Raw genomic sequence first — 12,303 nt, 5'->3', positions numbered from 1 at the left:
TGATTCGCGCGTCAGAGTTGTCTTGAAACAGCTGTTGAAGGGAAGCCCAGAGATCGGCGGCGGTGGCGTCATCGTCGGAGACCAGATTGAAAAGCTCCGTGGAGATGCGTGTGTAAATCCACTGGATGATGGCGAGATCATCTTTCACCCAGCGAGGATCAGCGGGCTGTGGCGGGTAGGAGGGATCAATGTGGTGGCGTAGGCCGCAGCGCCCGAGATGGATGATGAAGAGGTGGCGCCAATGGTAGTAGTTGTGGATGCTGAGGTCTAATGAGATTGGTATGAAGGGAGAGACGTCGGCAATGGTGTCGGCTAGGGATAACATAGGGTTTGGAGGGGGAGGTGTTTGGGTAGTTGTAGAGGAGGAGGTAGGGGATGGGGCACCGGCAGCGCGGAACTCGGCCATGGAGAAGAGGGGCCGAATCGGCCGGGGCGGCGGCGCGGGTGGCGGAGCCATAGCAGGTGCGGAAAACCTAGGTATCGGATACCATGATAGATTGAGATATTGAAGAAATAATTGTTGTATTGATTGGGGTCTCAAGGGCTGTTTATATAGATTACAAAGCTTGGGCTTTAAGACTAGACTAATAGAGATAGATTACAATACGAATAGATTTATACTCTAAGACTTGGTAGCGCATCCAAATCTCTTACAACAAAAAAGCAAGTGGGGATCAAATGAATCAATCAAGATTACCGAAGTAGCAACGTGTTCCTAATCTATGAATCAAGATTACCGAAATAGCAACGATTTGCACGACGAAGATGGCCAAAGTAAACATGAGAAACCAGGGAGAGAGAGAGACCTCTGACGGGCGACGTGGAGACGATCGTTCGGTGGGCGGCGCCGACGTCTTCTCTTCTCTGGCGGGCGTTGACTCGCTTCCCCTTCGCCGCCGCTTTCAGAAACCTCTCTCTCCTTTTTTTTTATTGAGATATTTTTTTGAGTGTTTTTTTTCCTTGAGATTTTTTCGAGACATTTTTTTTCTTGAGATGGGAACCCCTCTCTCCCTCGCCAAAGAAGGCCGTGGCCTCGTGGGGTGTTGCGGTCCAACATGAAAATGGGCTGTGTCCCAAAAATTAAAGGGTGACAAGTGATTTTTATTTTCTTCTGGGTTGGAAGCTTCTGGTTTTTCTACTTTCTTCCCTAGAACCGTCATCGACTGCTGACATGCAAACAAGAAAAAACGAAGATTGAGACTACAACTTCGAATGATGTGGATGTAGTTTTCAGTTTTACCTAGGATCTATACAGTCCAGATTTATTTCACTTTCTTTTATCTGGTGAACCTTTTTTTATGTATTCACAGCATAATCTTCACAGCATAATCTTCTATCTGTTCAGTAATGTAGGACGTTTTGGCAGTTCAATTTAAACTGGCAAAATGTCCTGTATTAGGGAACAGAGGGTGTACTAAAAAATTAGGCCAGGATTTTTAAGATTAGGAAGAAGACTTGGATTTTTTTCCCTCATAGGATTTTAGGCTTGGATTTTGATTCTAAAAAATTATACCTGAATTTTATTTTCTAAAAAATTACGATTGTATTTTTCTCTCAAAACATTTTGAACTTTGGATCACCCCCGTCTCTCCAAAATGTATTTTGAATCCTCCAAAAATAAACTGTAGGAACCATCCGATACGTAAGATGGATTTTGTCGTGTCGGGATCACTCGAGCTCCGGGGCCAAAAGCAATTTTGGTAGGAGCTCTGCCTATGTTTCATTCATACTATAAAGAAGAGAAGAAAAGATTTTCCGCGAAAGATACACCGGATAAAAGGAAGTGAAATGACACTTTCCCTCTGCAGGGTTCTCATCAAAGTGTCATACCGTCCAGAGGGTTCTCATCAAAGTGTCATTCAGCAACGCAGCAACATAAGAATCCAAGCGAACCTGATGCTATTAGGGGTATAGTTCAGATTCCTGACCAAAGTAAAATTGATGTGCAAAGCAATTCTGATTTTCCATTCCAAATAGCACCGACATGTGACAGTTTTGGTGGTTGGTCACCATTGTACTGAAACGTGCAACCAAGTAGAGATTCACACGAGATGAACTTGTCAAATACGTACATAACCCTGTTTGGGTTCTTTTGGTGATTATTGTTACAGGATTCAGGTGGGAAGCCTCAAATTTCTTTGGGGGCAATAGTTGGGAATACAACTACGAAGCAAAAAACAAGAACGCCCACAAAGCACCAAGGAACCATGATGGGCTGCACCCGTCACCATTCTTATGCAGCACAGAGCTGAAAATTAGCAGAAAACATGCAGTCGCTTTGGTATAGTGGATGTCCCATAAATACGAGAACTCTCAGTGCACGGAAATATTTATGCATGCTCCATTTGTTTCGCGGGGCACATTGTACACGAAACAATCTATTTTCTGCTAAGGAAAACAGAGACCCTGGCATGACATCCATCTAGATATCTTGCACTTGCGTGAATTCTAACCCTGCCAAAAAAGAGAAAAATGCACGGACCGCTATTTTTTTTTTTGCAGGTGAAAAAAAATATATTGAAGCTATATAGGGTTTGGGCGAGAGTGGAGGGGGGAGAGCACACGCCTTGCAAAAGATCGGGGGTGGAGATTGGCGCCGACGGTCATGCGCCGGCTGTCAAACGCCGGCGGCGACGTCCCCGGCGTCCCTCGCGTCGCCTTCGCCTCCGAGTTCCCGGACTGTTCTGGTCTATTCTCTGTTTTTTTTTGAGGGGTTGGTCTGGTCTCTGCTGGCTTCTTCCTTCGCCTTACCCTTTTTTCTTGAGGTTTTCTTCGCCTTACTTAACTTGGGCCTACTGTACCGGCCTACTCCTTGTGGCTGGGCTTCTTTGCTTGGGCCCAACCTCATTAACGTGTACAAAGCGCGGACTTCAGCCCAGTTCCTCGGCTCGGGCGCAAGAGCGCCGCCGCTTCCGCCTCCTCGCCGACGATTCTGGTCAGGACCACCGGTGCTGACCGGTAGACGGGCCGTGCGTCCATGGCCGGAGGAAGCCGCGGATCTGGCGTCGAAGAGCACCGGCTAATCTCGGCATCAGGTTTCAGGTATGCACGCTCATCCATCCTTACCTGCTTCTTGGTTTCTCAATCAATAAGTAGTAGTTTGTACTGTAGCATTTAATTGGTTTGTATCAAATCCATTAATGTTCTGTGTAAAGCTCGTTCATGTCTGTGTATTCCTTGATCTGGCCTCACTTCTTCATAAGTGCTCTTGCTGCTGTGAACTTTCCGTTAAAGGGAGGCATACAGAGTACGTTGATGGTTCAGTTCAGGCAGATGCGTCTTAGATTTCATCTATCATGCAAGACATGTTCAGGGAAATGTTTTGTTAATTCAGGAACAGATGTAAGTTGTTATTTCCAATTCATCCCCCGCTACATCTGGCCATATGGATGCCGCCGTAGGGGCTGCGGTACGCCTGAATGTAGTTGTCCCCAAACTTAGGACCCAAGATCTCGACCACAATCTGCTTAGTAATGACAGCAAGCTTGGTTTCTTGTAAGCAAATTATGTTGCAACCCTTGTCAGAGTCAGACAGAAAGCTAGCAACGACCCTCCTCTTGTGTGGGTCGTTTAACCCCCGTGCATTCCAAGTCAAGATGGCAATATCAATAGAATAACTCAGATTTGACAGAGCACCACCTGAACTGAAGAACAGAGTGAGACATGCGCAATAAACTGAAACAAACGACAGCTAATTAAGCGCCCAAAGGGAGGTGTCGCCCACTGCAAGCACTCCACCTCCGACCACAAATCCTTAGAACAGACTAACATTGGAAACTGGAGGAGGAATGAGAAATATATAAATGCTTTAAACTAAAATTAGACATACACAATGAGCAAATATTATGCTTATATATTTTAAGAACACATAAAGCGTTAGAAGGTATTAGACTAAGCCAAATAAATCTATAACAAGCATATGTTTCATCTCATAAGCAAAAATAGCATTCAAGGAATGCTAGTTAGTACTTCAAATTTCACCCGTAAATCGGATATCCATAATTAAAATGCCGGATTATCCGACTAGAAAATAAAAGATTATCCTATTGCGCTGTACATTAGTAATACCATGTCCTATCAATCAAACTCGGATCTGGATCTCAAAATTCTCTAACCGTACCCAAATAGAAAACGGTTATGGGCGGTAATTATCCTAACCACGCACTTTAACCCTTAGCTGGAGGGATAATAAAGTAAAACGACTGCACTGCAGACTCCATATCATACAAACAAATCAAGTCCCCAAATAGTAAATATGAGGTGAGAGTCCAATAAAGGATATCACAAACAAATCAAAAATAGTGAAAATAAAAGAAATAAACAATAACATCCATATGAACAAATCAGGTCCCCAGATAGAAGATCAACAGATCCTCTGTGCAGGCTTGCGATCTTGTTGCAGAACTTATGATCGCATAATTCATATACGCCCTTCAGGTCATGTTGTGCTGCTCTGGAACTATGTCTTCAACCTTCTTTGCTTCACTCTTGTTTTGTGTTTGGCCAGCCAGCCATTCCTCTCTGAAATTTTGTGTCCTCCACTATCGCATCCTGATTCCCCTCCTCGATTTCTATACTCTCTGTTTCCTCCATTCTTCTTGGTCCTCTCCTTGAGTTTCGTGTCTCATGCTCTCTGGCTCCCTTGATCTCATCCCATCCATGAACATTAATTTCAATCTGGTTGTTGCTTATGTCTGCACAAGCTTGCCCTGTCTCGTCCATATTGTTTTCATTTCCGACACCATTATTCTGAGGTGCTGCAGGAGCATTGTTTCCTATCGTAACTTCATTTGGCCACAGGCTACTATTCTGGATGCCATAGTGCCAAAGCAATGCCCAGATGTGGGTTATGAACTCCCCTCCAGAAAGACACTTCCTGTGTGCCTGTGCATTCCACGTGGGCGCAATGTGTATAAGTAACTCTGTCCATACCCCTGCCAGGATCTTCCAGCGAGCTTCGTCAGTTGGAAGATTGAGCAGTTCCTTACCCAGCACCGCACCTTGTTTCAATACATCTTCCTTTTCAGGGTCTTTGACAGGTTTTTCTGCTTTGTTTTTCAGTTTTCTGTACCTGCTCTCTAATGAGTCACAGTTTTTCAGAAAGCGATCACGAGCACTCTCGACAGTTTTTCGGAAGACTATCTTGGGAACAAGAAAGCTGTCAGGGATCAGGTCAGGCTTTGAAACCACCAGATATGCACAATACCGTGACAAGCTATTCGCAACGGTGTATGGTTCCTGGAGCTCATCAGGCAACTTCTCACTTGATTTGGATGAGCAACAGTTTTTGAACCATGACAATATGTCATCTTCCTTCTCATCCAAATCCATAAGATACGGTTTGGATGAGCAGCAAGAAGTCAACCAAGTCAGGAGGGAACGCAGACACCCAGGGCTGCTCAAGTTGACGCCGTGTTTTGTCGCAAGCTCCATCTCGCAGAGGCTAGTGGCAATGTGCCAGACAAGAATGATGTGAGAGCTTGTCGGTAGGACGATGTCAGTGCTTGTCGGCACAGCAACCTGAGTGTCTGTTGACAAGACGATGTTAGTGCTGGTTGGCAGGACAAGGTGACTGCTTGTCTCCAGGACCATGTCAGGGCTTGCCGGGAGGACAAAGTGAGTGCTTGTTGGCAGGACAATATGTGTGCTTGTGGGCAGTACGATCTTAGTGCCTGTGGGCAGATCGATCTGAGTGCTCATCGGTCCTGCAGTGTAAGCCTTGTAGTTCTGCAACTGCTTCCTAAGGTTGCTGTTGGACAATGTCTTGATGACCCTGGGCAGACTAGAACCTGGTTCTTCCTCCACCATTGTGCTGAGCTTCTCCAGGACAGCCTTCTTGACATACTCTGGAACTTTGATGGCACTGTTGAGCTCTGCCCCATCGTCTTTTTTTGGAATTATTCCTGTAGTTAGGTTGTGAACAAAATTCCAATATCTTGGACTGTCATCATACGACTGCACGAAGAAATACTGGTCAATGTATCCATGCCACCTCTTGTCCATAATCTTAGCTCTGGAAAACCATAATAGCATGCGATCCAGTCTTGTATCCATGTCTATGGTCCTCTGGCACTTCCTCTGCACATACTGGCACACCAGGATTAAGCTTGTCCAGTCTGAGAGCAAGTATGTCACCATCTCCCAGAGCTCCTTGGCAATCATCAATAAAATGAATGCCCATGTAATGATCATGTCGATATTAAAACCCTTGACCAGATTGGCAAGCTCGCCATTTGGGGGCTTATACACCCTACGGATATCCACGGCAAGCCAGCAGACAGCAACAATGTTCAGCATGGACAGAAACAGAGTGATGAAGAGAGATTTGTGCCCAGACCAGAACACCATGGGATAGCGGGAGTTGAGATAGTCATGGGCGAAGGCAAGCTGCAGCTCCATGATCCTGAGGGCATCGCTGGTACCCACCTTCCCAGCAATTATGTTCTTGACCAGCTCTCGGTTTATTTTAAAGACACATTGTTGCAGCGTGGCATCCTCAAACCTGCACCGCAGCAGCCTGGACAAGGCGAAGGCCAGAGGGAGATCCTTTAGGTGCTCGTCATGTGGCTGCTGAATGGGACATTTCTCCCAGACCTTGTCCAGCGTGATCAGTGGTGACGACCTGCAGCTGCTGGTAGTCTCCTCTCTTGCAGCACAGCAACATCTAGCTGGCCGGATCTTTCTGGGCCGATGGGCAATAGTGTTGGTGGCTGACAATGCTCTTTGGATACATACATCTATCTCGTCGGATCTTTCATTGCAAAGTTCTTCCAATGTGTCGTCAGACAATGCATACTGATACTGAGGCTTCTTTAGTTTCAAACGCTGCCTTGTTTCTCCATACACCAAGTAGTTGTAGCCTTTCATCGTCACTGGGTCGGGTACGGGTTTCACCACCACTTGCGAGTTGCTAGGATCATCATCGGAGTACCTGGCACACATGTGCTCTGCAACAAGCTGCGAACTCCCGCCATGCCACACGGAGCCGAGTGCCAGACCATGTGAAAGGAGTCTGTACCCACTCCTCACTATCTGCAGACACCAGACGGACCACAGTGGACGCATGAAGCTGGATCCACGCGTTGAATTCAAGAACGCCGCTCCCAGGAGCTTGAACACGTTCCTCCACTCAGTGAACCTTCGCCCGCGGCGGTCAGGAACACCATAGCCGGATATGTAATCTGCACTGTAACGGAAATTGACAAGCATAAGAGCCCAGACCGGGAACAGCTGATTCTTGAAAGGCGCGGCTTGCATGGCTCCCAGGAGGTACAGGACAATGGAGTCAGAGACGGCGTCAAAGACACTGAAGACAGCCCTCATGAACCAGTCGTGGATGATGCGGCGAAAGAAATCCATGAGGAACATGGCGAAGAAGAGCAGTGTGGCGAGGACCACCAGGGACTCGATGCGAAACAAGATAACCGTTTTCTTGTTCAGCATGATGAACAAAGATGTGACATGATCACGGACATCCTCGTAGCTCACCATTTTCCTGCATGCCCATGGTCGTTTTTAAGCTAAACATATAATCACGTCACGTCTTGTATGCTTCTATTTCTAGATAGCTTAATAATTATTATTTTTTGTTTGCTGGGAGCTAGCTTAATAATTATATGATGAAGACATATGTGCACAAATTTTCAGCTATGCTAATTTGTGCTTCCTGTATATCAAGAACCGTACCTGCCTTTGTTTAGATGGAAGGTAATGATTCAATCTCTTATTCTTGAGGAAATGAACTGAAGTTTGCAAATGGCAAAGCTAATTCTCAAGAACTTTTTTGTGTATATATAACTATGATGAAACAGAGTGAGCAGCTTGTACGTAACGTACCTGGGTGCAGTAGTTGCTCCTTCTCTTCTAGTATTGGAGAGAGAGAGAGAGACAACACCCGACAGTTCAGATCTATGATAACTGGGTACCCGTGGAGGTGGAGAAATGCTACTCTGGTCTGGACACGCCAGCATCTGCTTCTGCCGTATCCACGGCGCACACGGCTTCATGATTAATTCGGATGACCAGGACAGACAGCATATACCCGATAGTCTGTAAATGGTTATTCGTCCTATGTACTTTGTGGGACCATTGCTAGCAGGGTTTTGGTTACCGCTCGAAATTTTGAGATTTAGCACGCTTACGCGTATTTCCATGCCCCTCTGTAAATGGGCATTTCGAGCAAAACAATTCAATGTTTTGAATATTTTGAATTTAAACGCTCAATGTACAGTAAAGTACGGCAGCATCTCAATTATTTCAACATAATTAGTTCCGGCGTGGTGGTAACAACCTTTTTCCATGTTCAAAACGTAGCTGATTCGTTTTCCCCTTCTTGCACTTTTTTTGAACTAATATAAGTTCAAGTGCTATCTATATATATTTAAAAAAAATGAATTATAAATTCATTCGAATTTGCTCGAAATTTCGTGGTAACCGTGGTAACCACGTTTACCAGTCCCCCTCGGTAAAAATACCCCATTCGGTAACCAAAATAGTGAGTACAAGTCATGTAGACACTAACCTAACAAAATTAAAAAGACAGCAAAATGCTAGCCTTTGCCCAAGGCATCTTGCCGTTGCACGCCAGTACACACCGACACAGTATAATGTAACTATTATTTACGAGCTCTGTTTAAGATCACCGGCATCCAATCAGCTAGGAAAATAGCTTTCTGTTCTACTTGTTCAACACATTCTGAGCGAACCGGCATGGGCTCGCGTTTCCCTCGAGAGCAGTGCAATATGCCCCAAAGTCCGTCCAGTTACCATGTGTTTGGTTGATTTTGGACACTTTGCATCTGTGACCCGACTCAGTCTGGCTAAGTGAATACATGCACGAAATCATGTTTTGTATGTAGTTTGTATGCCTGCATCCTCTCCAATTTGATTGGGCCGAAGCACACGCATTGGTGTTTGGTTAAAGGCATGTTCTACACAGATGCAAAGCGTTGTTGTTTGGTTACATAAAAGACATGTGGTGGGGTAACCTCTTGTTGAGGTGGTGAGGTTATCAGCGCACACATTACGATAGGCACAACAGTATTACAATAGTCATAAGTAGTTACGCGGCAAAGTCTTAAACTAACGGTCCAATGCAAAATTAAACTAACACCCAACAACAAAGATAACACACTAAGGATGGACTAGGGAAAACGCCTCCTAGTGCGGCTTGTACTTAGCCACAACCTCGATAACGTTGGTGTCGAAGACGATCACCTTGAAGACACTGGGAGTCACCACCTTGAATGTCATGAGGTACCCTATCCTTAAGGAAAGAGCTATGGCGAAGGGGGGCCACCCTGTATCAAGGGTGAGCCTGCCATTGATGGATTGGACCGTGAAGTTCGAGGCACAACCGGTGTGTTCATCATCAGCATGACCTACGGTGGATGGTGGCCATGTGCACCATGAAGCCAATGGGCGTTGGCAAACACTCCATCGGTGGAGCCAGAATGACCTTGTAGAAGTGTGTCGGCTCTGAGTCCTTGGGGAAATGCCCATAGTTCCGTGTGGCATCTTGGGGGGCTTTGCCGACCTCCAACACTGCCTTGTCCTTGGAGGAGTTGCTGGCTGGAACCTCGTTGACCTTTGAGGAGTTGCCGAGGACGAGCTTCTCATTCTACATTAAACAAATGTACAAGAGGCCAATGCAGGTGCCATAGTCACAGATCAAAATGCAATACACATATGAACATGATCAATGGAGGTCTGCTGGAAATCTACTACACTTTCATCTTCAGCATTCATTCATCCTCACAACTCATGATTTGACCACACTTAAAACATCATTCATTCATCCCCACAGCCGATGCCTTGTTTGAACACACTTATCAATTATCACAACATCATTCATTCATTCCACCCACCTACCTCTTCAATCTCCAAACCACCCATCTCTCTCTCTCTGATGCTCGACAAGGTGTTCACTGTCTAGATCTATTAATCGTCACCGCAGGTGAGAGTGGACAGAGGGGAGAGTGAGTGGTGGGAGAATGGTGAGGTGATTTATGCCGCCCCTTCGGGAACCAATGCGGCATCTCCCACGTGCCCTCGAGCAAAGTCCTGTCCTCATGCAAAACCGCTACTCACATTACCAAAATGTCACCTATGATGTGTTCATGGCGGCCAGGATGCTACGTCACTACTTCCAAGCGAGCCCCATCGTGATGGTGAGCCATGCCCACTATCTAACATCACCAACAACAAAGACGCCACCAGATGCGTAGCCAAATGGGAAATCGAGCTCCAGCCATCCGAGATCACATACAAGCCCTGCTTGACCATCGAGTCACATGCGATCATCAACTTCATTGTCGAATGGACCGAGGTGCAGCTGATACCACAAAGCGTTGACCTCGAGTATTGATTGATGTACTTCGATGACTCCATGATCGTCCATGGATTGTACGCTGGTGTAATACTTATCTCTCCTCCTAGTGACAAGATGAGCTACATCTTGCAGATACATTTTGCCAACTCCAATAATGTAGCAGAACATGAAGCCCCGATGCACGCCCTTCTTATGGCGACCTCGATGGGGAAATGATGGCTCATCTGCCGTGGCGACTCCGACCTCGTCATTTAGTAGGTGATGAAAATATTCGACGTGAAATACCCAAAGATGGCAGCCTGCTAGTTGGAAGGGACATTTGATGGCATCAAACTACACCATGAAGTGCACAGACGACATGGCTGCTAATACCTTGGCCCGCATGGGTCTGGCCCACAAACCAGTGCCAACACACACCTTCCTGGAAGTCCTCCACAAGCCATCCATGCGGATATATGAAATCATAGAAAATCCTACGACCTCCAAAAATGCAGAGGTCGCGAGTGAAGACGACGGTCGATGAGGCTGGTAAGAGCGGTGCCACAGAGGAAGTTCTAGCAATTATCCTGGCCAAAACTCAACTGCTCCTCGCCTACCTCATTCATGGGGAACTCCCAGAAGACAGGAACGAAATCCACTGCATCGTTTGCTGGTCCAAGTCCTATACAGTCATCAAGGGAGAACTCTACAAGAGAAGCCTCATAGGAATCTTCCAGCGTTGCATCTCTTGCGAAGAGGGTCACATGCTGTTCCAAGATATCCACACAGGGGCTTGTGACAACCATGCAAGCCCAAGAATTCTTGTTGGTATGGACTTTGGCCATGGGCCCTATTGACCCCAAACATGCATGGCCTTCCAACGAGAAGAAGACAAAAGACAACTATGTGGCAATTCATACAAATAACGTCAATTACGGGAGGTTAGTTCCAATGATCATGTGCACAAATACATTAGGTTGCAAGTCCTCACCTCAACCCCTTGCTTTATAGAATTAATTACCCATGCATGGCGATCGGATGGCAAGATGAACTCCTTGAAGACGACATAAAGATGAATGATTGATTGCTAATATGTCTTACAATAGTTGCCAGATGTGCTACACCTATTACAAGTATGACTAACTTGGAGAGAATGGCCGTGATGATGAAGGTGGCGGCGGCTATGAAGGTGAGATGGGAAATGGCATCAATTAGGGTTGGAAGATGGGTTATGGTTCTCCGTTTTCGCAAATGGTGCTCTCCCCATTGAGATTATGGTGTCGGCCTCTTTGTAGAAGATGGTCAGGTGGACGCCTTGGTGCTGACGGCGTGCGATTTGCTCGTACCGTGCACTATCTTACACTATGGATTGCTCTGTGCGCCTCCTATTGACTTGCCTCTTCCACCAAACTTTGAATTTCCATGCATAAGATGATATTCTTCCATATTTATGCCCTTTCGGTAGAAGACTCCCGCCGACAGGTTTGATCAATATTTATGCCCTTTTTCTTGTGGAAACACATTAAACAAAGGAGCGTGTGACTTCTCGCATTCTTTAGTCATTAGTAACAACGTCGGACTGGTTCTCTCAGAAATTCTGAAATTATTCGGTTTAAACAACGGTATGATGAACGTAAAAACATCGGTAATCCCCAGGCAGCCTCATTGTCTTTCTTGGCGACGATCCGTGACCTTCTCTCAGTGCGAGCCTTATGCGGCGATGACGCGGACAAACGGGTATCCTCTGAGGCTCTCCCTGATGTGGTGACGACACAGATAGGCGACACAAGTTTACGTCGGATGCATCGCCACCACTGCATGCCAGCCGGAGTGGCAGAGAAGGCACCTGACTATTGGATCCATGACGAGCCAGCTCCAACAAGGGAGCTCGTGTATCCTCCCGAGACCGGCGAAGCGCAAGCCAGATGCAATCTCCTCCTCATCAAAGTGTTGGAAATATACCCTAGAGTCATAATATTGTATTATTATATTTC

General features: G+C 46.1%; 1 protein-coding gene and 1 long non-coding RNA gene across 2 annotated transcripts; one reads left to right on the top strand and one right to left on the bottom strand.

The window, feature by feature from the left end:
- Window positions 1-2,894: 2,894 nt before the first annotated feature.
- Window positions 2,895-8,260, top strand: LOC147957185 (uncharacterized). The gene is made up of 3 exons (XR_015611781.1): window positions 2,895-3,042; window positions 7,648-7,707; window positions 7,812-8,260. It is a non-coding gene; the product is annotated as an uncharacterized LOC147957185 (long non-coding RNA).
- On the bottom strand, window positions 4,255-7,641 carry LOC147957186 (uncharacterized). The gene has a single exon (XM_087537097.1). It carries the CDS (start codon window positions 7,489-7,491, stop codon window positions 4,483-4,485), a length of 3,009 nt encoding a protein of 1,002 aa, XP_087393223.1. The 5' UTR covers window positions 7,492-7,641; the 3' UTR covers window positions 4,255-4,482.
- Window positions 8,261-12,303: the final 4,043 nt, after the last annotated feature.

The sequence above is a fragment of the Triticum urartu genome, chromosome 7A (genome assembly GCF_056163025.1).
Source record: "Triticum urartu cultivar PI428250 chromosome 7A, HENAU_Tu73, whole genome shotgun sequence".
Lineage (NCBI taxonomy): Eukaryota > Viridiplantae > Streptophyta > Magnoliopsida > Poales > Poaceae > Triticum > Triticum urartu.
This window is presented reverse-complemented; position numbering and strand designations above follow the sequence as displayed.